The sequence below is a fragment of the Sinocyclocheilus grahami genome, unplaced genomic scaffold (genome assembly GCF_001515645.1).
Source record: "Sinocyclocheilus grahami isolate Dianchi unplaced genomic scaffold, SAMN03320097.WGS_v1.1 scaffold481.1, whole genome shotgun sequence".
NCBI lineage: Eukaryota > Metazoa > Chordata > Actinopteri > Cypriniformes > Cyprinidae > Sinocyclocheilus > Sinocyclocheilus grahami.
The window spans coordinates 157348-184776 of NW_015505660.1; the positions used below are offsets into that span (position 1 = coordinate 157348).

Below are 27429 nucleotides of genomic sequence, written 5' to 3' on the forward strand. Positions count from 1 at the left end.
GTCGTCTGACGACCTGTCTATCATCTGACGCTCGTTTTCGTTCGCGCGCTTTCTCTCTCTCTCTCTCTCTCGCTCTGTCTCTCTCTCTCTCCTCTGGCGACATCCAGCGGATATCACGTGAAACGCAGGCAGTGCTCCAGCGCGCGCCTCATGTGGGCTGTGTCTTCAACACTTCCACTCGTGATTTATATCTCATTTATGAGCGCAGTAACATATTTCAGTGTTTGCATGTTCGTGTTCCTTTCTTTTATCTATAATTCTCAGTTAATTTTATTGTAGCCGATAAACGCGACAAAGAATGCTTGATCTGATCCATTCTATTTGATTTTATATTTTAGTACCAAATATTCGTAAGTTACCATTTTATTTTGATTTGGCTAAGATATTATTTTCAGCCTGCACCTGCGCACGCAGTGACACGAGAGTTTGTGGCGCGTGGGGAAAGTTGCGCGTGAATCAGAATGTGATGAACACGGAGGATCATTTAATTATATCAAACTCCTCATATCATCAGATCAAACATATCATCACAAGCCCCGGTGCTGCAGAGCAGGTCGAATGATGCTCAGCCGAAAGCTCTCCTGAATTCACCAACCTGATGATGATGGACGCAAAGGAGAAGAACTATTAACGTAGAAGGTAAAGTTCCTCTTTTTCTGTCATGGTCATACACTGATGTTACCATGGTTTGGGCGTGTGCCATGGCAATTTTATCTTATTTTTAAGATGTCATGCTTCATGGTAATATTTGAAAAATCTATCTAGTCTCATCTGGTATTCTTTGGAGTACCATGTTGGTAATAATTCAATACCATGTTTTCACCACAGTACTTTCAGGATTCAGGGTAGATATTTGGATGGATAAAAAGACTAACAAAAAGTGCTTTTTGTTTGGATGTGTACCATGGTAATACCATGATGTTCTTTACTATGGTACTGTATATAAATATGATCATCATTCAGTACCATAGTATTACTATTGTATCTGACACCATCAGTGTCACATGATACTGCCACAGTATTTTTAGGAATAGATTGCTAAGAAGCCACAAGCAAAAGTACTCAAATATGCTTTTTTTTTGCACATGTGTGGTATACATTCAGTAGCATGGTATTACTAGGCTACATTATATGTTACTGTACCATGGTAGCAGGAATCACCACAGTACTTTCAGTAGATAGATAGATATTCAGTTTTCCTATATATCTAACAAAAAGTACTTAAGTATTACCATGCTTTTTTAGCTTGGATGTGTACCGTGGCAGTACCATGATATTACTATCGAACTGTATATAATAAAGACTATTGCATACCGTCAGTTTTACTTAAATGTATCGCCATGCTTCTTTGGATGTTTACTATGGTAATATCATGTTATTCTTTAAAGCAACTCCATAAATACCATGGTGAAGAAAAACTGTATTCATTCCGTACCGTGGCTTGATACCATCATTGTTCTGTATCTCTGTGGTACTTTTTTGTAAGAGATCAGCTTTTAAAACTATAACTTGTGATTCTCCAGATTAATCTGACAATCTTTCTGTTGTACTGCAGATTACGGAGACTTCTCAGGGTAAAATGGGCCCAATTTGCACTTTGATAATATATGTATTTTCGTATGTGAAGCCATAATGTATATAATTACATCCAAACCCTGTGAATCACAATATGATAGAATTTTGATTAAAATCAGTCCGCAAAGTTGTGATATTTCATTGATATATGACTGTCAGAATATATTTAGTATAATCAGTGATTATAGTTCGTGTGCTGGTTTGATGCAAGTCAGTTTAGTTTCTCTACAGTGATTCTGGGTGGTCCATCTGCTTGTTTTTTTATAGACAATCTCTACAATGATTCAGATTTCTTGTTAAATTAAGAGTTTGGATAAGAGCAGTCTCTAAAATCTCTTAAGTATGTATTCATTTGGTTTGGAAGTCGTCCTTTTATTAGCATGTACAGTAAAGGTTTGTTGCCTGGTGGTAGTTAGACAGAAAAACCACAGCGGCTCTGAGCATCTTTGGCTGCGGGGGTGGCAGTGTGAAAAGTGTGGTGATGAGCCTCCTGGGAGAAACACACACATACAAGCAGTCTGTTCACACTTGCAGTGGCTTTGTTCGCAGCACATTGACTGATGGATGAAACTCTTGTTTTTCCAGTGCTATAATGATCAGTCTATTAGAATGATGTTGTTTGTGCTGTCATGTCATAATCACTCATTGTGGACACTATATATCCTGTTTTGTCACTGATACACACTTGTAACGCCCTCACTATTATTCGTTTTTGAAAGGAGTCAAATCCATTTGCCTTTCTTTCATTTTTTTTCGTTAAATGCAATTTCCTCCTCACATGACGAATTAGCAAAAACAAACAGTAGCACAAGGCGCTTGCAATGCCAGGATTCATAGGGAATGCATGTCATTTAAAGGAATAGTTCCTCCAAAAAATGGGAATTTGCTGAAAATTGCATTCACCCTCAGGCTGTCCAAGATGTAGATGAGTTTGTTTCTTAATCAGAACAGATTTGGAGAAATGTAGCATTACATCAATGGATGCTCTGCAGTGAATGTGTGCCGTCAGAATGAGAGTCCAAACAGCTGATAAAAACATCACAATAATCCACAAGTAATCCACACCACTCCAGTCCATCAGTTAATGTCTTGAGAAGCGAAAAGCTGCGTATTTGTAAGAAACAAATTCATCATTAAGGAGTTTTAAATTTAAACCATTGCTTCTGGCTAAAATACGAGTCCATAATCCATAATAACGTTTCCTCCAGGGAAAAAGTCAATCTTCTGTTGTCTCTCACATTAAAATCCACCCAAATATTTGTTTAGAACTGTGTTAGCTTGTAAACAGTGCTTGATCTGTGCAGATTTCTCTCATGATGAGTCTTTCACTGGGGGAAAGAATATTATGTATAGAGTAGGGATGCACGATATATCGGCCACCATATCGGTATCGGCCGATAAATGCTAATTTTTTTCTGTTATCGGTATCGGCCTGATAAGAAAATTTGGCCGATATCTTAAAGCCGATAAATAATGCATTATTTCCTTCAGAGACACTTCAGATGCGCGCTGTTCGTTTGCAGCCTTTTGTGCAATTGTACGTTGTAATATTGTGTTTATTTGATGTATATCTGATGTATCTCATATAGAATGCGTTTGGTAAAGTTAAAAGAGCGCTTCAGTTTACCGGTGATAAACTCAAACAGCAGTGCACAACATTAATAACTATGATTGGGAATGTCGTGTATATAACATTCTAATGAGAACATTATTATAATAAAACGTTGTGAATTCTTTGGGTTTAGTTGCCGTGTTTCAGCGCGTTGATATGGGAAGAGCGCATCCACAACAGGATCACACATTCTGACTATAGAACGCAATAACTGCATCATTTTGTACATATATAAGTTGTAATATTATGTTTATGTTGTATTAATATTAATCTCAGGATGCATTTCCTTGAGTTAAATAAGCTGCCAGCAAAACGCTTCAGTTTACCATGTTCATTCAGCTCTTCAGCTTCAGCACGCGCAGCTCAAACGGCTGCTATTTAAAACAGTGGTATTAATTTGTTACTTTTTCAAAATCATTGATATATTATTAATAACAACAACCACTTGTATTGTTCTCTTATTATTTTCATCAACAATATGGTTTAGTAATTAAAATCATTTAATTATTGTCCGTGCAGAGGCTATTCCGTTTTATTGATCTATGGCGCATTCATTTTGATTCTTTACACGTGTAATGATGTCCAGTGACTTGTTTGCATTATTTATGCATAATTTTATTTATTTGTAAGACTTTTTTATGACTAAATTTGGTAATGGGAGAGTAAAAATATTTTTAAAACGTACACCGTTCAAACTAGGCTGCTTATGTTGAAGTGTTTGGGATGTGGCTTTTAATGATGAGACCTTTTTTGTAATCAGGCTCTCAGAAAGTATATAACAATTTGGATATAGATTTATCGGCCAACATATCGGTTATCGGCTTTCAAAAATAAAGAATAATCGGTTATCGGTATCGGCCAAAATTTTCATATCGGTGCATCCCTAGAGTACTCATGTTTTAGCCAGAAACAATGGTTTAAAGTTAAAAACGTCTTAAAGGTGGATTTGTTTCTTTGAAACACACTGCTTTTCACTTCTCCAGATGTTAACTGATGGACTGGAGTGGTGTGGATTACTTGTGGATTATTGTGATGTTTTTATCAGCTGTTTGGACTCTCATTCTGACGGCACCCATTCACTGAAGGGCCTCCATTGCTGAGCAAGTGATGCATTTCTCCAAGTTTTGATGAAGAAAAAATGTATCTACATGTTGGAAGGTCTGAGAGTGCATAAATATAAAAGTAAATTAGGATATGCTTAAAGGAACACTCCACTATTTTTGAAAAATCCAACTCCCCTAGAGATAAACAGTTGAGTTTTACTGTTTTCGAATCCATTCAGCCGATCTCTGGGTCTGGCGGTAGCACTTTTAGCTGTAGCTTAGCATAGATCATTGAATCTGATTAGACCGTTAGCATCTCGCTCAAAAATGACCAAAGAGTTTCTATATTTTTCCTATTTAAAACTTGACTCTTCTGTAGTTACATCGTGTACTAAGACCGACGGAAAATGAAAAGTTGTGATTTTCTAGGCCGATATGGCTAGGAACTATACTCTCATTCCGGCGTAATAATCAAGGAACTTTGCTGCCGTACCATGGGTGCAGCAGGCGCAATGATATTACGCAGCTACCGCCAGACCCGGAGATCGGCTGAATGGATTAGAAAACGGTAAAACTCAACTGTTTAACTCTAGGGAAGTTGGAAAATGAGCCTATTTTCAAAAATAGTGGAGTGTTCCTTTAAGACTATTTGGTGGAGGGGAACTTCAGTCAGCGAGTACTGACTGAAGTTTCGGTCTGTTCCTCACACTAAGCTTTCATGTGGTTTCAGAAACTTTTCTAAACTTCTCCTCGATGTGAGTAGTGTTCATATGTGCCGCGAGCACCTGTGGCAGAATGAACACAGGTCTGAATGAGCTCACAGTCACCAGCTCCCTGCTTTAGGACAATATCAACCTGCCCTCATCCAGCTGTGTTTCTGCATGTGGAGAGCCCTTCAGCAGCCATCCGTGTGCGCTTACATGAGTCATTCACTCATCACTCAGCAAAACTTTCCATTACCGTGAGCTCCTCAACTTTACTGTAGTGATGCATTATTTGATTATATGATTGTTGTGGAGAGAGAGAACGATTTAAAACTCTAATAAAGGCATTTTAGGGAGTATTTTTTATCTGAAATGACAGTAAGAGTAATTTAAAATGTGAGGGGTGCAATTTTGTACGTTGTATAGAAGCATAGTTTGTTTTTCCACTCTAAATTAAAAGGTCACTCATGCTTTTTTATTTATTTATTTTTTCACAAATAAAAACATTATTATTAGTAGTAGTAGTAGTATATGTTTACATTTTGTATTATATATATATATATATATATACAGTGGGTACGGAAAGTATTCAGACCTCTCTGAATTCACTCTTTGTTATATTGCAGCCATTTGCTAAAATCATTTAAGTTAATTTTTTTCCTCATTAATGTACACACAGCACCCCATATTGACAGAAAAACACAGAATTGTTGACATTTTTGCAGATTTATTAAAAAAGAAAAACTGAAATATCACATGGTCCTAAGTATTCAGACCCTTTGCTCAGTATTTAGTAGAAGCACCCTTTTGATCTAATACAGCCATGAGTCTTTTTGGGAAAGATGCAACAAGTTTTGCACACCTGGATTTGGGGATCCTCTGCCATCCCTCCTTGCAGATCCTCTCCAGTTCGGTCAGGTTGGATGGTAAACGTTGGTGAACAGCCATTTTTAGGTCTCTCCAGAGATGCTCAATTGGGTTTAAGCCAGGGCTCTGGCTGGGCCATTCAAGAACAGTCACAGAGTTGTTGTGAAGCCACTCCTTCATTATTTTAGCTGTGTGCTTAGGGTCATTGTCTTGTTGGAAGGTAAACCTTCAGCCCAGTCTGAGGTCCTGAGCACTCTGGAGAAAGTTTTCGTCCAGGATAACCCTGTACTTGGCCGCATTCATCTTTCCCTCAATTCCAACCAGTCGTCCTGTCCCTGCAGCTGAAAAACACCCCAACAGCATGATGCTGCCACCACCATGCTTCTTGGCCAGATCTGTGCCTTGCCACAATTCTGTCTCTGAGCTCTTCAGGCAGTTCCTTTGACCTCATGATTCTCATTTGCTCTGACATGCACTGTGAGCTGTAAGGTCTTATATAGACAAGTGTGGGGCTTTCCTAACCAAGTCCATTCAGTATAATCAAACACAGCTGGACTCAAATGAAGGTGTAGAACCATCTCAAGGATGATCAGAAGAAATGGACAGCACCTGAGTTAAATATATGAGTGTCACAGCAAAGGGTCTGAATACTTAGGACCATGTGATATTTCAGTTTTTCTTTTTTAATAAATCTGCAAAAATGTCAACAATTCTGTGTTTTTCTGTCAATATGGGGTGCTGTGTGTACATTAATGAGGAAAAAAATTTACTTAAATGATTTTAGCAAATGGCTGCAATATAATAAAGAGTGAAAAATTTAAGGGGGTCTGAATACTTTCCTTACCCACTGTATATATATATAATTTTTATATTTGTATTTATTTATATTTATATATTATTATATTTTATATATTTTTACATGAATATTATTATATGTAAATTAAAAGGTGTTTCATGCCTTTTAGTACCAAGAGATGTGTATATAAATTTACAATATTTTGTATATATGTTTTCACCATAGTAAAGTAACTATAATTAACCAATTCAAATGTCTTACTGGAGAATTTATTATAATTTTTTTTCCCATTACCATTACTAAAACATTTTAAGGAATTGCAAAGTTATTGCTCAGAGCTTGTAGTTCTTGAGACTTAACTGAGTTTAAGTTCATGTTTGAGATCATATTGAGCTCTCTGACGTTTGATTGCATACCGTGGTCTTGCCAGGGTTGAGATTTCCTTTGAAGCTCTGGAGGAGACACACGTGAGAAAGACTGAAGTCTTCTTCTCTGGAGTAAACACGTGATACTCAATATACTCAAATGACTGGGTCTTCAACATAATCGTCCATTTCATAGTCCTTCTTCTGTGTGTCATGTTTGTTTGCGTCCATCTGACTGTAAACTCTGTTTCTCTTCTGTCACTTCCGTCATCCTGTTTAATGAAGGCCAGCTTTATATTTGGGCTCCTCAGTGGACAGCTGGCATTAGGACCCCTGATTTCACACATCCCACCTCATCTTATCCGTCACTTTAGGCCTGTTTTAGACACAAGCTCAATCCGCCACGGCTGCGGTGTGTCATCATTCATCAGCCGCTTCAATAGAGAATGACAGCATCGCTGCGCTAATCATGACAGTCACATTCAGACACATTTCAATCAAATGACATGCGAACAGTGACACACTTTAACAGTTAATAGTAGTCTTTAACAACTGAATGGAAATGAATGAGATTAGTTTAAATGAGTTTAGTTGAGGTGAGATGAATTATGTTGAAGGGATAGTTCATCCAACAATTTTGGACCCTGTTGACTTTTGTTCTATGGATAAAAAACGTTGAAATGTTTTAAAAAATCTTGTTTTAGATTAAATAAAGTCAAACATGTTTGGAACGGCATGAGGGTGAGTAAATGATGGCAGTTTTCTTTGTTAGGGGGTGAAGTATCCCTTTAAATCTTTATTTTAATTGTTAAGATGTTGAAATGAATTTAATGACCATTTCAAATGAGCATTTAATTAAGCTGATTGAAGTAAAAATTAACTGAATTCAGTTTAAATTAATGAACTATTTCCTTAATTTTAGCAGAATATTTTCATCTAATTTAACTTAAAAACTTAAGTTCAGTTGTTGACTTAAATATTCAAGTATAACCAGCTTGGTTGTAAGTCATTTAAACTTAAATTATACTAAACCGACTTTTAAAAAAGTCGTAAAGAAACGAACAAACAAAACAAAAGTTGAAATTGCTCAACTTATTTTGATGACTTAAAGTAAAGTAAAAACATAAATTGCCATGGCTTACTGATCATATCATTTTTTGTTTACAGTATATGAGTATGTTGTATAAAGCGTTTTTTTCTTTATGTATGTATACCTCTGCCACCTGTTCTTCACTGTTTGAGAAGTTTTCCCATTCTACTGCTCTCGCTTCATCTGAGCTCAGTCCTGATTAACTGCTTTACAGTTTTAATTCTCTCTGCACTACAATTTTGGATTCTGTGGCTCCAATGAGGACTAAACATCACAAGTTAACTCCTGAGCCATGGTTGAGTAATACCACTCGGACATTGAGACAGGCTTGTAGAAGGGCCGAGAGGAAATGGAAAAAGGACAAACTACAGAAATGTTAAAGGATTCTCTTATTAAGTATCAAAAGCGGTGAGAGTGGCCAAATCAGACTATTTTTCGACTCTCATAGACAAAAATCATAGTAATCCTAGAACCCTTTTTAATACCATTAATGCTGTGTTAAACCCTGCTGTCTGTGTGTATCCTACAGAGTCAGTAGCTATGTGTGAGCGGTTCTGCCAGTTTTTTATTAATAAGATATCTGAGATCAGACATACCATCAAATCGGTTGCTGGCAATCCTGCAGCCAATTTAAAATATACAGGTGTCTTTAGTCAGTTTACACCTATTTCGCTTTCTTTTTTAAATGACATTGTTAATCAACTCAAAACAACTGGTTCACCCTTAGATATAATTGTGTTCGATGTAATGGGTCTGACACTTTTTTTTTTCACAAAATCACGATAATTTTTTTCATATCAGTCAATATCGATAATTATCATGATGAATGTCAAATCTTTATTTCTTTCCAGTTTAAAGCCAGAGTTTTGCTCCAAAGTGAAAGTTGTAGAAACCAGACCATTCATTTTCCTTAACAAAATAAATATCTAAATAGAAAAATGTATTTCTTAGTTTCTGCATGTTCTAATGAGTGATATTGTTTCAAATCAAGAAACCGGTTTGGGTTGCCTGATGATATTAATAATTATATCACTTTTTGTCTCTTAGAAATGCACATTTGATAGTAGCTTGAGTTAGGATGCAGAGGGATCTCAGAAATTCTGAGAGGTACATTTTTGTTCATTATCAAAATCAGTAACATCTCTAAAAAATTGTAGCAACCTCCCAAGCATTGGCAGAGGGAGTCAATGGGGCTGTAGTCATTTGGTGATAAGGCTAGGTAAATCTGGGTATCATCAGCATAGCTGTGATAGGCAATTTGGTTCATTCTCATTATTTGACTTATAAACATTATTCCTAAACAAGAGCGGTGCAAGAATTGCGCCTTGTGGAACTTCGCATGTCATGGACGTCCACATAGACCTATGCTCTCCTATTGTCACGACTCACACACTGTGAGCAAATGAACTAATTAATCAAACACAGCTGGAGATGAATACACACAATGAGGACAGGAACAGGAAGGACCAAATAAGGGCAAGGAAGGCACATGAGGAGCAAAACACACACAAAACACAGACCAGAGTCTGACACCTATACTCAAATAATAACCTCTTCCTTCTAAGTATGACCTGAAGCATTTGAGTACCATCCCAGAAAGCCGACCCAGTTTTCCAGTCTCTCTAGAAGTATGTTATGATCGACAGTATCAAACGCTGCACTGAGATCTAGTAGTACCAGCACTGATATTTTGCCAGAATCAGAATTTAAGCGAATATCATTTATTATCTTAATGAGTGCTGTCTCTGTGCTGTGTGCGGTTGGAAACCAGATTGAAAATTGTCCACATATCCATTTGAGTTTAAGTATTTGTTCAGCTGATTAAAAACTACCTTTTCAATAATCTTGCCTATAAAAGGAAGATTTGATATTGGTCTATAATTGCTCAAAATGGTGTTATCAAGAAGGTGTTATCATCTTTTTCAGAAGGGGCTTAACAACTGCAGTTTTCAGGGAGTTTGGAAAAGTCCCAGAAAGAAGTGAAATGTTCACCACTTCTAAGAGATCTGCTTCTAAACAGTTAAGCACCCTTTTGAAAAAAGATGTGTGAAGTGTGTCAAGATGGCAGGTTGACAATTTTAGGTGCTGCACTACTTCTTCCAAAGTGTTGCTATCAATTGCTTCAAAAATAGACATAGTGTCTTCTTTTTGATATTGCGGTCGAATCTGTCTGACCTCTGCATAACTTGGGGATGTGCTAATCGCCTTCCTGATATTAATGATCTTCTCAGAAAAGAAGGACGCAAACTCATTGCATTTGCGGTCGGAGAGCATTTCACTGGCAATCTGACTTAGGGGGTTTGTCAGTCTCTCAACAGTAGCAAAAAGAGTGCAAGTGTTGTTTAAGTTACTGTCTAGCTGTGGCTAGTTCCACACTGAAAGCATGAAGGCTGTCTTTATAGATGCTATAGTGAATTTCAAGTTTTGTCTTCCGCCACATCCATGCACATGCTGAATCAGGTCAAAAGTGTTTAAAATGTCTTAATTTCTTTTGTAGTTTTGATTTCTGCATTATCTATGTGAATATTAAAATCCGCTGCAATAGCAAAACAGTCAAACTCTGAGGAAATCATTGATAGCATTTCTGTGAACTATTCAACAAAGGCTGGAGAGTATTTTGGAGGCATGTAAATAATAAATAATAATAATAATAATATTAATAATAAATAATGATAAACAGAATGCGTGGAGCACCTTTCAACACAATCCCTAGATATTCAAAAGACAAGTACTGACCAAATGACACTTGCTTGCATTGATAGACATCTTTAAATAGAGCAGCTACACCTCCACCTCTCCTAACAGTCCTGCAAACAATCATGAAAGAAAAGTTAGAAGGGGCTGTTTCATTGAGGACCGTTGCAATGCAGCTGTCTTCAGGTTGTTTGTGGTTATTAAGTCATTGATTAGAAATGATTTATTTTTTAGTGAGCGAATGTTCATGTTTAAAAATGTGAATGTTGAAAAATGCTAACTTGATGCATTTAGCATTTTTAAACATGTTTAAAAACTGATAGCAGCTCTCAGTGATATGTGTCAGGTCCCCGCTATGATAGCAGCAACATTCACAATTGTTTACAGAACAAGCGGGAGCCCAGTGTGCCTGTAGCTTTCTCTATTTCTGTTTTATCACATGATAGAAAGTCTAAAGCCTTCTCAAGCCGTATGGCTGACTTATCTAATCTGCGGCATATTATGCATCAAACTAAGATTGCTGTAAAGACACAAAGCAATGGTTCACCTACAGCAGATGGAGGAGGGTTTGGGCCCTGGCGTTGTGGCAGCGGCCAGAGTGCTCTCACAGGAGCTGGGCCCACAGGCTTTGGTGGTTGGGGGGTCCGCCGTTTTTTTAGTTGATATCTGGGGGCTTGCAGCAAATGAGTGGGAGAGTCTGGTCCCAGCATAAACCAGTTCCTCCATTTTCTGTGAGAAGCTTAGAAGTGGAGATGCTGGAGAGAGGGATAATGTGTCTGGTGAGCGGGGCTGTGGCTCTGGTGTTTCTGGTGGCTGTGATATGTTGTCCTGGCTTCCCTGGCTGTTTTCCAGAAAGTCGTCCTTGGGTGCTGAGTCTTGGAGCTGTTCTGATACGTCACAGTCTGTCTGTGATGAGCTCTGTGGGCAGGGCTCAGCCGGGATTTTGTCCATGAGCAGTGCTTGTTGTGGTTGCGTGGTGTTATCAGTGTCCTTGTGGGATGTGTTAACCACATGACGACTCAGACCAGGTGTATGTGTGCTATTCAGGCTGAGTGGATTGGCTACACTCTGCTGAAGGATGACGGAGGAAGAAGTAGATATTGTCCTTAAGCACTCTTGCACCAAGTTTGTTTGGGTGGAGGCCATCCGGTTTAAACAGTTGTCTATGGCCCCAGCATAGATTGAAGTTGTAGATGAAATTCACTCCTTTTATATTGCAAGATCTTTGTAGCCATGTGTTCAGCCCAAGCAACCGTGAAAACATATTAGTTCCCCTTTCTGGGAGTGGTCCACTGATGAACGACTGAACTTTGAGTCTTCGAAGTGTTGCAAAGAGTTCACTGAAAACCTTCTTAAGGAGTTCTGACTGCTCTTTCCGAATATCATTCTTCCCCACATGGATGATGATTCGATTTGCAGTCTTTTGCTTCATCAGAATGTTCCGGAGTTCCCTGTTCACATCAGAGACGGTTGCTTGATGAAAGCAGCATGTAGTTGTAGTCCTGCTACTGATGTTTCTGATAATGGAGTCACCCACTATCAGAGTCCTGGGCTCGGCTGCGCTCTGAGCTGAATGCCACTGTCTGCTCGACCTTGAGCGCCTGTTAGTAGCGATGTTAGCTGCTGGCTGATCCGATCGATGTTTGATCACATTTGGGGATTCCTCACCCGCATTCATTAATGCTTCAAATCTGTAAATCAAAGATGTATAGGGGGTGGTAGAATACCAGTATTCACAAGCCTTGTCATAGTTGAATCTGGGGTAGAGGATGCTATCGCAGTAATATGAGATACTCTCGACAATCTGATGTCTCGTGTGCCTTTGGGTCTCGCTCCCTGTTTGTGCCATCGAAATGCAGCTGTGTTTTCCCGTCTCCGGAATGTAAGCTGCTGGCAGTGGGAGGCAAAAGTCCCCTTTTTTGTAGTATTATTCCAGTCCCAAAGAGTTTTTAGTTTTAGTGTTTGTGCCAAAAATGTGTTGTTTGAGCACTGTGCTGATCTGCTGAAGTAAAAATCTGAGAAAAATCTGAGAAAAGTACAGAAATAGGGAGCAAAGCGCAGAGCGGTAAGCAAGAACGTCCGAACGGTCGCGAAGCCGGAAGCAGAAATACACCCTGTATACCAAATCTAAATCTTGGTGTTCTGGCACCTTATGTAAAGCCGTACCTGAAGAAACTGGGTGTGGTGTTGGACAGTGCCTTAAAGCTTGATAGGCAAGTCAACCAAGTTGTCAAGTCAAGTTTCTATCAGTTGCGAACACTGGTAAAAATGAAGTCCTTTCTTTCTTTTACTAATTTTGAAAAGAGTAATCCATGCTTTTATCACCACGAGGCTTGATTATTGTAACTCTCTTTATTTGGGGATCAGTCAATCTTCCTTAAACCGCCTTCAGATGGTTCAAAATGCGGCTGCCAGAGTCCTGATGGGAGCTCGAAAGCGTGAGCATATTACTCCTGTCCTTCAGTAATTACATTGGTTACCTGTGCGTTACAGGATTAATTTTAAAATGCTCTTATTAGTTTTTAAGTCTTTAAATTGTTTAGCACCCTCATACATCTCTGATCTGTTGATAGACCACCAACCTGCAAGAGCGCTTAGGTCTGCCTATTTAAGGCTCTTAGTGGTTCCTAGAACCAGACTCAAGTCTAGGGGTGATTGAGCATTTGCCGTAGCCGCTCCGAGACTTTGGAATAGTCTTCCTACAGAAATCAGAACCGCCCCTACATTATCCATTTTTAAATCTAGGTTAAAATAATTTTGATTTGATTTGATTTGGCTTATTATTCATGATTTGCATTTGCTTTGCCTTGTATTTTGAAGTTTTATTTGTGACCTTGTCTTTGTTTTAATTCTGTTAATGGTTACTTATTTTGTACAGCACATTGGTCAACGATAGTTGTTTTTTTAGTTGTGCTTCATAAATAAATTGAAATTGAACTATATATATATAGAGAGAGAGAGAGGGAGAGAGAAAATGCTTACTAAGTTTATAATACAAATTAATGTAAATGCTAAAATTAAGGAATATATAAATTTTTTTGACGAAGCCATATATGTATAAAGTTTATTTAGCTTAAGTCAAAAGTTAACTGAATTCAGATTAAATTAATGTACTGTCAATAATTCTAGAAGTAGTATGAGTCTGTTAGATAGAATTTTAAATATAATATAACATTTATTTGTAAAGTCGAATTTAATTGTAAAGCATTTTTCACAATACACTTTGTTTTAAATCTTTGCAGAAAGTCATACTGTTTATACATTATAGACTCATATTAATGCTAAAATTATATATATATATATATATACATATATATTATATCTATAGGCCTATCTATCTATCTATCTATCTATCTATCTATCTTGTAAGACTAAGCAACATATATAACATATAAAACATATTATAATTCAGATTAAATTAATTATTTATTTAATATTAGCAGAAGTATGAGTCTGTTATATATATTTTTTATTTTATAAAGTTTTGTTATAAAATGTATTTGTAAAGTTTTTTTCACAATACGCATTGTTTTACAGACAGCACTTTTCTGGTGTCAGATCAGATGGTGGAGTGATTCAGTGTGACGTCTGTATTCTGTTTGCTCCACATTTCCTTCTCAAAATCTGCCCCACCACCATCATCTGAAACTTTCTGCGTCTGAGCTCCATTATTCTGACAGCTGCTGCTGCTCATTTTCCAGCTGAAGATGCAGCGCTCTCCTCCTCTGCAAGGCTTCCTGTCTCTCTCCCTCCGTCTCTCCTCACTTCCTCCAATCTCTCTCTCTCTCTCTCGTTTCTGTCTCTGGAGATGTTTCTCAACAGGCTTTTGCTGCGACTCGTGTTTGGTCTCCCACGCTTCTGCTTCATGAAACCATCTCTACGTGTCTCTCCAAGTCCTCGTCCTCTCTTTCTCCATCTCTGTGCTTGTTACTGGAAATGTTGAGAGCTGCCTTGCAGAAGTGCAGCAGTCTGTCTGACAGACTGTCCTTGTGTCACTGAAGTTCAGTTCTTCATTTACGCAGAGTGACCACCTGCTCCTCGGCTCGCTCGTTTTATGTTTTCCCAGTGTCCTCAAAAAGTATTCGGTTAGTTCATTTTAAGAATGTATTCAATTTCTTTGGATTGCAAAAACTCAATCTGAGCTGTTCTCAGAATCCTCGTTTCTTTTGTAACTCTCAAATCTTATTTACAGACAAACTTCTTTAAAAAGACAGTTCGCCAAAAAATGAAAATTCTGTCTTTTACTCAAACTCAGGCCATCCAAGATGTAGAGTTTGTTTCTTCATCGGAACAGTTTTGGAGAAATTCAGCATTGCATCACTTGCTCCCCAGTGGATGCTCTGCAGTGAATGGGTGCCGTCAGAATGAGAGTCCAAACAGCTGATAAAAACATAATCCACAAGTAATCCACACCACTCCAGTCCTCCACTCCAGTCATTAACATCTTGTGAAGTGAAAAGCTGTGTGTTTGTAAGAAACAAACCCATCATTAAGGAGTTTTAACTTTAAACCATTGCTTCTGGCCAAAATCCATAATGTACATAATTCATAATGATGCTTCATCCAGCCAAAAAGTAAATCTCCTCTTGTCGTCTCACATCAAAATCCAGAAATATATTGTTTGAGTTTGTATACTATTTTTGCTTGTAAGCGGTGTTGATCTGTGCAGATTTCTCTCCTGATTCAGTCTAGACAACTTTTTCAATAACACAATATTATAGATTATGGACTCGTAATCTAGCTGGAAGCAATGGTTTGAAGTTCAAACATCTTAATGACATTAACTGATGGACTGGAGTGGTGTGGATTACTTGTGGATTATTGTGATGTTTTTATCAGCTGTTTTGACTCTCATTCTGACGGCACCCATTCACTGCAGAGGATCCATTGGAGAGCAAGTGATGCAATGCTACATTTCTCCAAATCTGATGAAGAAACAAACTCATCTACATCTTGGATGGCCTGAGGGTGAGCACATTTTAGCACATTTTCATTTTTGGATGAAATATTGCTTTAATAGCAGCTACTGTTTTGTAGTAAATCAATAATCCTTCATTCTATTTAATGCACATAATAATGAGCTTGTGCATATCATTATTATAAACTCATCATGGTGGTGTAGAACCTCTAGGAAAGTAAAATTGCAAATCAGTTCTCTTTAATATCTCTCCTGAGAAGAAAAAGTGTCACTCAACAGTGTCTCAAACGGTGAGCAATAAAACGTCCTCTGAGTATTCAAAAGCCATTGAAACTTGGTCTTTTTAAGTGCTGAGAAAAAAAAATCACGACTTCTTTGATTCGTAATTATAATCTTCCTGAACTCGAGACTCAAAAATAGCATCAAGAAAGAAAAAAAACAGTTCTTCAAGAGGAGAAAGCGACTCGCTGCTGAAATCAAACTCACCTCCCTCTTCTCCTATTCTTTCTCTGCTTCTCTTCCTGTGTTTCTCCCTGTGTGACGCTTAATTGCATAACTGTGTGTGTAGGCTGCTCTGGGCTTTATGTAAGGAGGCCTACGCTGCAATTGGACATCATCTATCTCCCCTCGGATGTTATCTGGTTAGGGTTTGCGGTATGGAGGTTACTGACCCATCAGTTCTCTCAGATTCTCATGCAGTGGTTTAGTGCTTGCGTTTGTGGGTGGTAAAGTCATCTGGGCCGGTGATGTGATGTTTATGTAATAAACCCTCTCCATAAACCTCAGATGGGTGTTAGAGGTCTACAACGTACACAAGGAATAAACAAAGCAGGACTGAGATATAATAGCTGGCATTGTGCTGCTGAATGGAGCATCTGGTATATGGTAGAACCGTTTTCCTCACAATTTCCAGTCAAGGCTGCGTTTAGCCAGAGGAGAATGTGATTTATTGTATCTGAACTTTTTTGGGGGGAAATAAAGCTGGAAGCTGGATGGAAATGTCAAGGTTTATGACTCAACTCAAAAACAGATTCTGACAGCTGCTGCTGCTCATTTTCCAGCTGAAGATGCAGCGCTCTCCTCCTCTGCAAGGCTTCCTGTCTCTCTCCCTCCGTCTCTCCTCACTTCCTCCAATCTCTCTCTCTCTCTCTCGTTTCTGTCTCTGGAGATGTTTCTCAACAGGCTTTTGCTGCGACTCGTGTTTGGTCTCCCACGCTTCTGCTTCATGAAACCATCTCTACGTGTCTCTCCAAGTCCTCGTCCTCTCTTTCTCCATCTCTGTGCTTGTTACTGGAAATGTTGAGAGCTGCCTTGCAGAAGTGCAGCAGTCTGTCTGACAGACTGTCCTCGTGTCACTGAAGTTCAGTTCTTCATTTACGCAGAGTGACCACCTGCTCCTCGGCTCGCTCGTTTTATGTTTTCCCAGTGTCCTCAAAAAGTATTCGGTTAGTTCATTTTAAGAATGTATTCAATTTCTTTGGATTGCAAAAACTCAATCTGAGCTGTTCTCAGAATCCTCGTTTCTTTTGTAACTCTCAAATCTTATTTACAGACAAACTTCTTTAAAAAGACAGTTCGCCAAAAAATGAAAATTCTGTCTTTTACTCAAACTCAGGCCATCCAAGATGTAGAGTTTGTTTCTTCATCGGAACAGTTTTGGAGAAATTCAGCATTGCATCACTTGCTCCCCAGTGGATGCTCTGCAGTGAATGGGTGCCGTCAGAATGAGAGTCCAAACAGCTGATAAAAACATAATCCACAAGTAATCCACACCACTCCAGTCCTCCACTCCAGTCATTAACATCTTGTGAAGTGAAAAGCTGTGTGTTTGTAAGAAACAAACCCATCATTAAGGAGTTTTAACTTTAAACCATTGCTTCTGGCCAAAATCCATAATGTACATAATTCATAATGATGCTTCATCCAGCCAAAAAGTAAATCTCCTCTTGTCGTCTCACATCAAAATCCAGAAATATATTGTTTGAGTTTGTATACTATTTTTGCTTGTAAGCGGTGTTGATCTGTGCAGATTTCTCTCCTGATTCAGTCTAGACAACTTTTTCAATAACACAATATTATAGATTATGGACTCGTAATCTAGCTGGAAGCAATGGTTTGAAGTTCAAACATCTTAATGACATTAACTGATGGACTGGAGTGGTGTGGATTACTTGTGGATTATTGTGATGTTTTTATCAGCTGTTTTGACTCTCATTCTGACGGCACCCATTCACTGCAGAGGATCCATTGGAGAGCAAGTGATGCAATGCTACATTTCTCCAAATCTGATGAAGAAACAAACTCATCTACATCTTGGATGGCCTGAGGGTGAGCACATTTTAGCACATTTTCATTTTTGGATGAAATATTGCTTTAATAGCAGCTACTGTTTTGTAGTAAATCAATAATCCTTCATTCTATTTAATGCACATAATAATGAGCTTGTGCATATCATTATTATAAACTCATCATGGTGGTGTAGAACCTCTAGGAAAGTAAAATTGCAAATCAGTTCTCTTTAATATCTCTCCTGAGAAGAAAAAGTGTCACTCAACAGTGTCTCAAACGGTGAGCAATAAAACGTCCTCTGAGTATTCAAAAGCCATTGAAACTTGGTCTTTTTAAGTGCTGAGAAAAAAAAATCACGACTTCTTTGATTCGTAATTATAATCTTCCTGAACTCGAGACTCAAAAATAGCATCAAGAAAGAAAAAAAACAGTTCTTCAAGAGGAGAAAGCGACTCGCTGCTGAAATCAAACTCACCTCCCTCTTCTCCTATTCTTTCTCTGCTTCTCTTCCTGTGTTTCTCCCTGTGTGACGCTTAATTGCATAACTGTGTGTGTAGGCTGCTCTGGGCTTTATGTAAGGAGGCCTACGCTGCAATTGGACATCATCTATCTCCCCTCGGATGTTATCTGGTTAGGGTTTGCGGTATGGAGGTTACTGACCCATCAGTTCTCTCAGATTCTCATGCAGTGGTTTAGTGCTTGCGTTTGTGGGTGGTAAAGTCATCTGGGCCGGTGATGTGATGTTTATGTAATAAACCCTCTCCATAAACCTCAGATGGGTGTTAGAGGTCTACAACGTACACAAGGAATAAACAAAGCAGGACTGAGATATAATAGCTGGCATTGTGCTGCTGAATGGAGCGTCTGGTATATGGTAGAACCGTTTTCCTCACAATTTCCAGTCAAGGCTGCGTTTAGCCAGAGGAGAATGTGATTTATTGTATCTGAACTTTTTGGGGGGGAAATAAAGCTGGAAGCTGGATGGAAATGTCAAGGTTTATGACAACTCAAAAATGCAGTAAAAACAGTGAAATATTATTACAATTTAAAATAGCTGGTTACTATTTGAATATATTGTAAAATGTAATTTATTCTTGTGATCAAATCTGAATTTTCAGCATCATTACTCCAGTCTTCAGTGTCACATGATCCTTCAGAAATCATTCTAATATGCTGATTTGCTGCTCAAGAAACATTTACGATTATTATCAATGTTGAAAACATTGAAGTTGTGCTGTCATATTTTTGTAAAAACTGTGATGCATTTGATATATATATATATATATATATATTAATATTAAAATGCATTACCAAATACACATCTATATAGCCTATATATTTTTATATATATTTAATATAATTTATTGTATTTATTGTACAAAGAATTTAAATATATTTTATTAATTTAAGAGTTAAATATGTCAGCCTGAGACTACATATTAATAGATAAATATTTGACTGGGGGAAAAAAAACTATTCTTGGCAAAAATAACACGATTTTTGACTGTAAATTATGATGCAGTTGTGATTCAGTGATATTTGCTCAGCCATCAGATTTTTATTTATTTTTATTTTTTGTCAGAACATTCAAGCCCAGTACATTGTTATTGTAATAGAGTTAAATTAAAGCACAAAGCATGTTTTGAAAGACAAATGTTACACATGTTTTAATTAATTAATTACTGTGATACTATCAATCTTCTATTCAAGCTGATATGAGAATTTGATGTGATAATTCATTCCTGACATTTTCAGGCACAAATAGCGCCATTTTCTGAGAATGACCAACGCATTTAATTTGTTGATGTAGCACTATCAAACTCAAATATCTGTGTGTTTGTGTGCTTAGCAAACCTCTCTGTATTGAGACGCTCAATGCATGAATGCAATTACATGCACATTTGTGTTTTTGAAAGCTGCAAAACGAATGTATGTAGATTGTGCTCGTGACATTTACCAAAGCAGATCATATTACTAAAACTAAACCTCACAGTTTCAGCAGTTGCACACAGTTGCATGGTTATTTTATGTCACCGCTGGCCTTTCGTCGTTGTGAAGCGTATAAAACTCCGACAGCAGCTGAATCTACCTGTCTGATGGTGTTTGAGGAGGGGACGTGGGCGAGATAACCCACGTCCATGTTTATAAAAACGAGATAAAAATATCGCAGAGAGCCCTGATTGTGCCGGAGAGCTCGCTAGAGAGGGAAAGGGCAAGGAATTTAAAAACATCCTCTCTACTTTGCCAACAGTTCCTCGCCGTTTTAAGCGCAGTCTGTCTTGTGCGCGAGCGTGTTTGGGGTGAGTAGGTGTCTGTGGATGAGTGGGACTGCCTGGTAGGACGTGTAGGCATCTGTTGCCATGACAACCATCTGCTGTTATGCATAAGCATCCTCTCGGGCTGCCCACACAGTGTCATCGCAATGAGATATAGAGAGAGCGAGCGTTTGAAGCAGTGACTGCTGCATGGCTCATTGTCTGTGTGTTTCATGTAGGCCCAGACAGAATCTGCAGAGTTTTTCCACAGTTTCTGTGCTGGTTTTTATGGGGGTAAAACTGCAGGATGGGTTTTGACAGAGAGAACTTCAGAGCACATTTGCATTAGTATTATAAACAGTATTGGGTGTAATGCATTAATACAGAGTTCTGGCATGAAACTCTAGATGGCGCAGTCCGATAGGTCTAACTCAGTCTGACCTAATGACATCATTATCACATGGCACAGCTGATTGGTTCTCTCCTGTATCGGTAGCCAATGAGCTCGCTGCTCAGCATTCAAATATATGATTAGTGCTTGCCGTAGCAGTTGCAGCTTGCTTCAGAAATCCTCCACCTTCCCCAGCTCCACCTGTATAGATCTGCTACGAGGTGATTCATGTATGCTATATGGGGGTTATTTCATATATGTTATATTTGCAACAGCAATATTTCTTACATGCTCACAGCAGTATGTTGTGGATTTATTGGCAGTAGCAAGTCTCGGTACTTGCTCTGCCGCAGCAGCAGCAGCGTAGCAGATCTATTCCGCCAAGACCAAATACATTAACACTGTCATGTACATTACCATGCCAATCCCTCTGAGAGTTGTCATGACAGAACTAAGTAATTAATAACTGCCATTTAATTACTATTCCCTTGAAAAAGTAATCGGATTGCTCTTAATTTTTCTGTAATTTCATTACAGTTACTTCTAATGTAATTGTAGTAAATACTGTATAGACTATAAAACAATTCTATATAAAACAAAAGTGGATTTAACTTCAAAATTTAACATATGTATATTTTTAATGTAACCTTCTCCCTGTAAATGCTTTGGTCAGTTCAAGAATAATTTATGCAATTGAATATTATTTAGTTGAAAGAATTTAAAGAGCAGTTTCATGTCTATCCTTGTATCTGATGTTGATATGGGAGTTGGAATGTGATACTTTTTTAGAGAGATTACAAGACACTAGAGGTTGAATAGGGTAAAAAAATAGGGTCGTTTCTCCGATCACAAATGCAGACATGGTTTATGTTTACGCGGCGTGATGCGATGCAACGCAACGCGTAAAAAGACAGTGTAAGTTATTATAATCAGTAATTATGTCCCCACAGGATGCAACAAATGCCTCGTTTATAATGGGTCTTCATGTTTTTGTCTCATCGCTCCGGCCGGACAGGGCATCACAGTATGGTGAGGGGCGTAACATTTCCGTCACACGCTTGAGGTATTCGGCCAATCACAACGCACTGGATAGCTGGCCAATCAGAGCACACCTCACATTTCAGATCGATGAGCTTTGTAAAAATCGATGTGTTTCAGAAAGGCGGGGCATAGAGGAGAAACAATAATGTACAGTATGTGGAAAATAATGTGTTTTTTGAACCTTAAACCGCATAAACACATTTCATTACACCAAATACACCAAATAATGTTCTTTTTAGCAGCATCATATGACCCCTTTAACAAATAGAGCCTTATTGTAAAGTGTTACCAATACCATTTAAAAATAGAATTTTGTGAATGATGAACTTTCCGTGAAGCTTTTGTGTTCTTGTTGACCCCTGTCCTCTTTGTTATAGATGGACGCGTCTCTCCAGAGGAGTTTGAGTGTTTTGGATCGTCTTCTCCTCACACACTCCATATGGTTGCAGCTGTCAATCAACCCTGACTCCGCCCACCAAATCCTGCAACGAGAGATAGTCGGGGTGAGAGAATCCCAACAGCCACTTACAATCAAATCATGTTTTATCACTGTTATTCACAATCTAAAGTCATATTTACAGTAATCATGCAGTGATGTACATCTGTATAACCTGCATAACAATGGCCAGTAAGATGGGTGTAATTTGCATCTAATCAGCCAATTAGACTTCAGTTAAACACACTGACTTCTCAATATCTCTGTTTTATTCCATTATATATCATTATATATTATTGTTATATTTAATCATTTAACATGTACAACATCATCTAATGAGGGTTAATGAATGCTGTATCTCCCCTCTTTGTCCACAGACGTTTCTGGTGTGTAAGTGTAGCGCGTCCCACAGGAAGGTTTTGTGTCTGCGGCTGGAGGAGGGAGGAGTGTCACAGTATCCCATCCGTGAGGAAGACTCCAGTGAGTTCAACACGTCACACATACATACTTAACAGCTTTTGAGCTAAGCTAATGGTATTTTCTATCGCCTAAAACTTACAATAAAGCCTTTGGTCCCCCGTAATGTTATTTTATTGTTATATTGTGCTGGGGAGCTTCTATTATTGTTAAGCAAATTATAGTTACTATAGACTAATTCAAATCCTAAAAATATTGTATTTTAATATGCAATATAAGGGATTATTTTGTCTATGCATGTCTACCTGACATGCATTTTATTTGGTACTCCCCAATAAGACAAGCTCGCACAATTGCATTATCAAAATAAAACCTGATTTTATGCTTGGTAGCAATTTTCTATCTTGAATTAGTGCATCTTCTTTTTCACCGTTTAGCATTTTCTCTAGAAAGTTCTGCCCTGAGCTTCCCTGATCTCTGCAGACTAGTGGCATTTTACACCGTCAGCAGGTAACAAACATCAAACATTATAGGAAAATGATTCATGTAGATTGAACTATAATGTATTTTGTCATTTCTGCTCTTTGTGTATGTGTTCAACAGAGATGTATTGCCTTTCCCACTTGAGCTCCCAGATGCAATTATACAGGCCACAACACACACCCAGCTGGAAAACATTTCGCATTTGGGTTTAGGTAAGCATACATGTTTTTCACGACCGTTTCCACCCCTCTTTTTGACCGTTAAAACTAAACTAGACATTTTTGCACTAATACTGCCTATATAAACACCCACTTAGCATCCTTAACACCCTCTTGCTGCAGCGCTGTTCTGTGCTTATGCCCACCTGCAGGTGTGCAGTTTTGTCCTCTATAGTTTTTAATTATCCCATCCATCCTTCAATAACTGCCTCTTTGCAAAGCTAGCATTTCCTTTTGACAGGATCGCAAAATCTGTTGAAATATACTGTTAAAATAGTGCTGAAATGCACTGCTCAAACTCAGGGATAATTGTTTGGTGCTGGGAGAAAGAGTGACTCGACAACATTTGGAAAACTTTCCCAACACCTTACCCTTACTGTTAGTTACCAACTAAGAAATACCACATGGCTAAGCAATTCCAACTAGCATGCCAAATTGCATCCTTATTACCAAACCATAACAGGACAAGTCATGATTATCTGAACAGATGTTATGTTTTCATGGTACATTGAAAGCTTTAGTTTCGATAGATACTGGAATATGGCATAACTGCTCTAAAATTCCTAAGAAATACATCTCAGTTCCACTCATTGCAACCTTCCATGGCTTTTTCAGAGTTCTGGAGCTCTCAGATGTCTCCTGGCCTTCCAAATGGCCCCCCTCCGCCTTCAGCGCCCCACAGGACATTCAGATTGATCAGCCCATGTTTCATCAACCCCCTGTTCCTTCAGCCTCCCCAGCCCAGCAGAACCGCCTCGCACAAACGCCATCGCTTTAAACGCAGCCTCAGGGTCCGTGTGTCCAACGAAACCTCTCTCAGCCTGTCGGGTGGAGAATCGGACCTAACCCAGGGGGAGACACATGGACAGAATTCCAACCAGGGCGGCCCGAGACGAACAGGAGGGTTGAGCGTGCTCAGGAGGACCCCGGCACTTACTCCCACTTCAGTAGAGGAGGATGAACAGATGTTGGGAAAGATACCGCCTGTAAGTGTGTGTGCCCATGGCTGACTGAGATTTTGTAAAGTAAGGCATGTTTCTCTGTTAACATCGGACAACATGCAATCGGAATTATATAAAAAAATGACCTGGCTCTTCCAAGCTTTATAATGGCAGTGAATGGTGGTTGAGATTTTGAAGCCCAAAAAAGTGCATCCATCCATCATAAAAAGTACTCCACCTTAATAAAGGCCTTCTGAAGCGAAGCGATGCATTTTTGTAAGAAAAATATCCAAATTTAAACCTTTATAAAGCATAATCTCTAGCTTCCAGTCTTCTCTTGGCTTATAACGAAATCCTTAGCTTCAGAAGGCCTTTATTAACCCCCTGGAGCCATGGTGAGCACTTTTTATGATGGATGGATGCACTTTTTTGGGCCTCAAAATCTCGACCACTATTCATTGCCATTCATTGCAATTTCATGCCCCCCAGAATTTTGTTTTATGAATATTTGAACATGCAATGCATCAAAATAAAGAACAGAGCCTCTACTTAAAACAAAAATCAGTTGTATTCTAGCTTCAAGCATTCTTTTTTTATCAACACTCGAATGTAGGTAAGTTTTATAAAAAAAAAGCAAAATTTTTAGCAAAAAGCAGAGAAAATCATGTTTTTATCAAAGACTACATCTGGATCATATTCAGATCGATGATCAAAGCATAGATGCAGTAGATCGCTTCCATCAACACCCCCAAAGCTTCACAGTCCTTTACCACTTCCGGGATCGACATTTCGCTCGGTAACATTAGGCAGTTTTCATTTATATGCGGTTTATTGTTGATGATCACATTGTTTTTCATGTGCACATTCTAGACTCATTCAGGAGATGCGTAATAGCGCCCCCAAATGTATAACAGCAAGAACGTGGAAACCCGGAAAATTCTGTGTTTGGCGGGGAAAGAGTTAATAGTTAGGCATATGGAGATGGTTAAGGGTGTCTTTGATTTACAGTAACATTATTTTAGGACCAATGAAAATGGGACACAGGAACACATCCTACTTTGCTAAATCTGTGGTTTTCAGTCCTGGTCCTGAGGACACACTGCTCTGCACGTTTTGTATTTCTCTTTTATCTGACACATTAAGTTCTGTTTATGGAGCTCTCTCCTAACCAGCTGATGATCTGAATTAGATGTTTTACATAAGTGGGCCCGCAGAACCAGGACTGACATCCACTGGATCCCCACGCCACTGTGCAGTAGTTAGTGCGGGTGGAGAGAGGTTAGCACAAACATAACCTTTACTGGTTAACTGCCTCCTACAAACAATGTAATGATATTCCACATACTGTGCCTACACTGCACTTGTGGTTCTGGAAGGTCATGATCGTGATGTGTGTTTGAAACAATTTCAATAGTGCCATGCTCTAAAAATAACATCATGTGGTTCTCTAGAGTAATTCCTTGCCCCGACAAGACCACACTGGGCTCAACAAAGATACTGAAGATGGCGAAGTGTGTCTTGCTTTGGAAAGAACTCGAGCTCCTTCCCTTGCTGAACTGGACAGCAATAGTTCCTTCAGCAGTCTGGAGGAGGAGGAAGCTCAGGCGGACCTTGCCAATTACCAATGGCCGCCTGCCGAACGTGGTACCCGTTTCCCCTCAGCGAACCCAACCTCGACTCTGCGCCGCATGACCGCTGCCTTTGTATGCGTGTTTGCACCAGAGCGCCGAGTTGCCCGATTGGTGGACGAACTCTCCCATGACAAGCGCTCCACATTTGGGTCGCTGGTGCAGGACTTTTTAGAGAAGATAAGGCAGGAGATAGAGGCCTCAAAGCATAATTCTGCTGTGGAGCTGCTTCAGGGGGTGAGGAGATTTCTGTCCCAAGCCAAAAGTCTCCTTCTGGAAGCAGGAGAAATAGAACCTCCAATTGAGACGCTGGTGCCTGAGAACGAGAAAGGTAAGGAGACATCACTTGAGGTTTAATCAATGACACAATATTGATACAGTAGTTCCTGTAGCTCAAAAAGTAGAGCAGATGCTCATAATCCCAAAATGATGGGTTAAATTTCCAAGGAACACATGAGCTTATAAAATGTGTATCTTGCATGCAATGTAAGTCAGACCTCCAGACTTTTGGTTACCAGCCCAGTAAACACTATGCCACACCACTCCAATTTTAACCATTAATATAGAAGAAAATATTGAAAATGGATTAAAGAAAATAAGAGTTGGTTAGCAAGACGTTGCTAGAAGGCTGCTAGGATGTTCTAGGTCAAGGGTGTTAAACTCAATTCCTGGAGGGCCGGAACTTAAATTAAATACACCTGATCCAACTAATCAAGTCCTTCAGGCTTATTTGAAAACTACATGTTATGTGTGTTGGAGCAGGGTTGAAACAAAATTCTGCAGGGCTCCGGCCCTCCAGGAATTGAGTTTGACAGCCCTGTTCTAGGTGGTTTGGAGATGGTTGTCTTAAGTCTCTATAAGCACTTTTCCACTGCGTGGTACGACTCAACATTTGGAAAACTTTCCCAACACCTTACCCTTACTGTTAGTTACCAACTAAGAAATACCACATGGCTAAGCAATTCCAACTAGCATGCCAAATTGCATCCTTATTACCAAACCATAACAGGACAAGTCATGATTATCTGAACAGATGTTATGTTTTCATGGTACATTGAAAGCTTTAGTTTCGATAGATACTGGAATATGGCATAACTGCTCTAAAATTCCTAAGAAATACATCTCAGTTCCACTCATTGCAACCTTCCATGGCTTTTTCAGAGTTCTGGAGCTCTCAGATGTCTCCTGGCCTTCCAAATGGCCCCCCTCCGCCTTCAGCGCCCCACAGGACATTCAGATTGATCAGCCCATGTTTCATCAACCCCCTGTTCCTTCAGCCTCCCCAGCCCAGCAGAACCGCCTCGCACAAACGCCATCGCTTTAAACGCAGCCTCAGGGTCCGTGTGTCCAACGAAACCTCTCTCAGCCTGTCGGGTGGAGAATCGGACCTAACCCAGGGGGAGACACATGGACAGAATTCCAACCAGGGCGGCCCGAGACGAACAGGAGGGTTGAGCGTGCTCAGGAGGACCCCGGCACTTACTCCCACTTCAGTAGAGGAGGATGAACAGATGTTGGGAAAGATACCGCCTGTAAGTGTGTGTGCCCATGGCTGACTGAGATTTTGTAAAGTAAGGCATGTTTCTCTGTTAACATCGGACAACATGCAATCGGAATTATATAAAAAAATGACCTGGCTCTTCCAAGCTTTATAATGGCAGTGAAT

At 39.1% G+C, this 27429-nt stretch overlaps 1 protein-coding gene across 2 annotated transcripts in view; it reads left to right on the top strand.

Moving 5' to 3' along the window:
- The first annotated feature begins 247 nt into the window (after positions 1–247).
- rin1b (Ras and Rab interactor 1b) overlaps positions 248–27429 on the top strand; it is a 39501-nt gene continuing 12319 nt past the window's right edge. Inside the window, exons 1-7 of one of the 2 annotated variants that reach the window (XM_016236105.1) lie at positions 248–639; positions 22018–22143; positions 22454–22556; positions 22931–23003; positions 23097–23188; positions 23810–24180; positions 25587–26094. In XM_016236105.1, coding sequence (XP_016091591.1) covers positions 22018–22143; positions 22454–22556; positions 22931–23003; positions 23097–23188; positions 23810–24180; positions 25587–26094 — 1273 coding nt within the window. In that variant the 5' untranslated portion in view covers positions 248–639. Of the gene's footprint in view, positions 640–22017; positions 22144–22453; positions 22557–22930; positions 23004–23096; positions 23189–23809; positions 24181–25586; positions 26095–26924; positions 27296–27429 lie in introns of those variants that run through there. The other variant, XM_016236104.1, reaches the window with a different exon arrangement.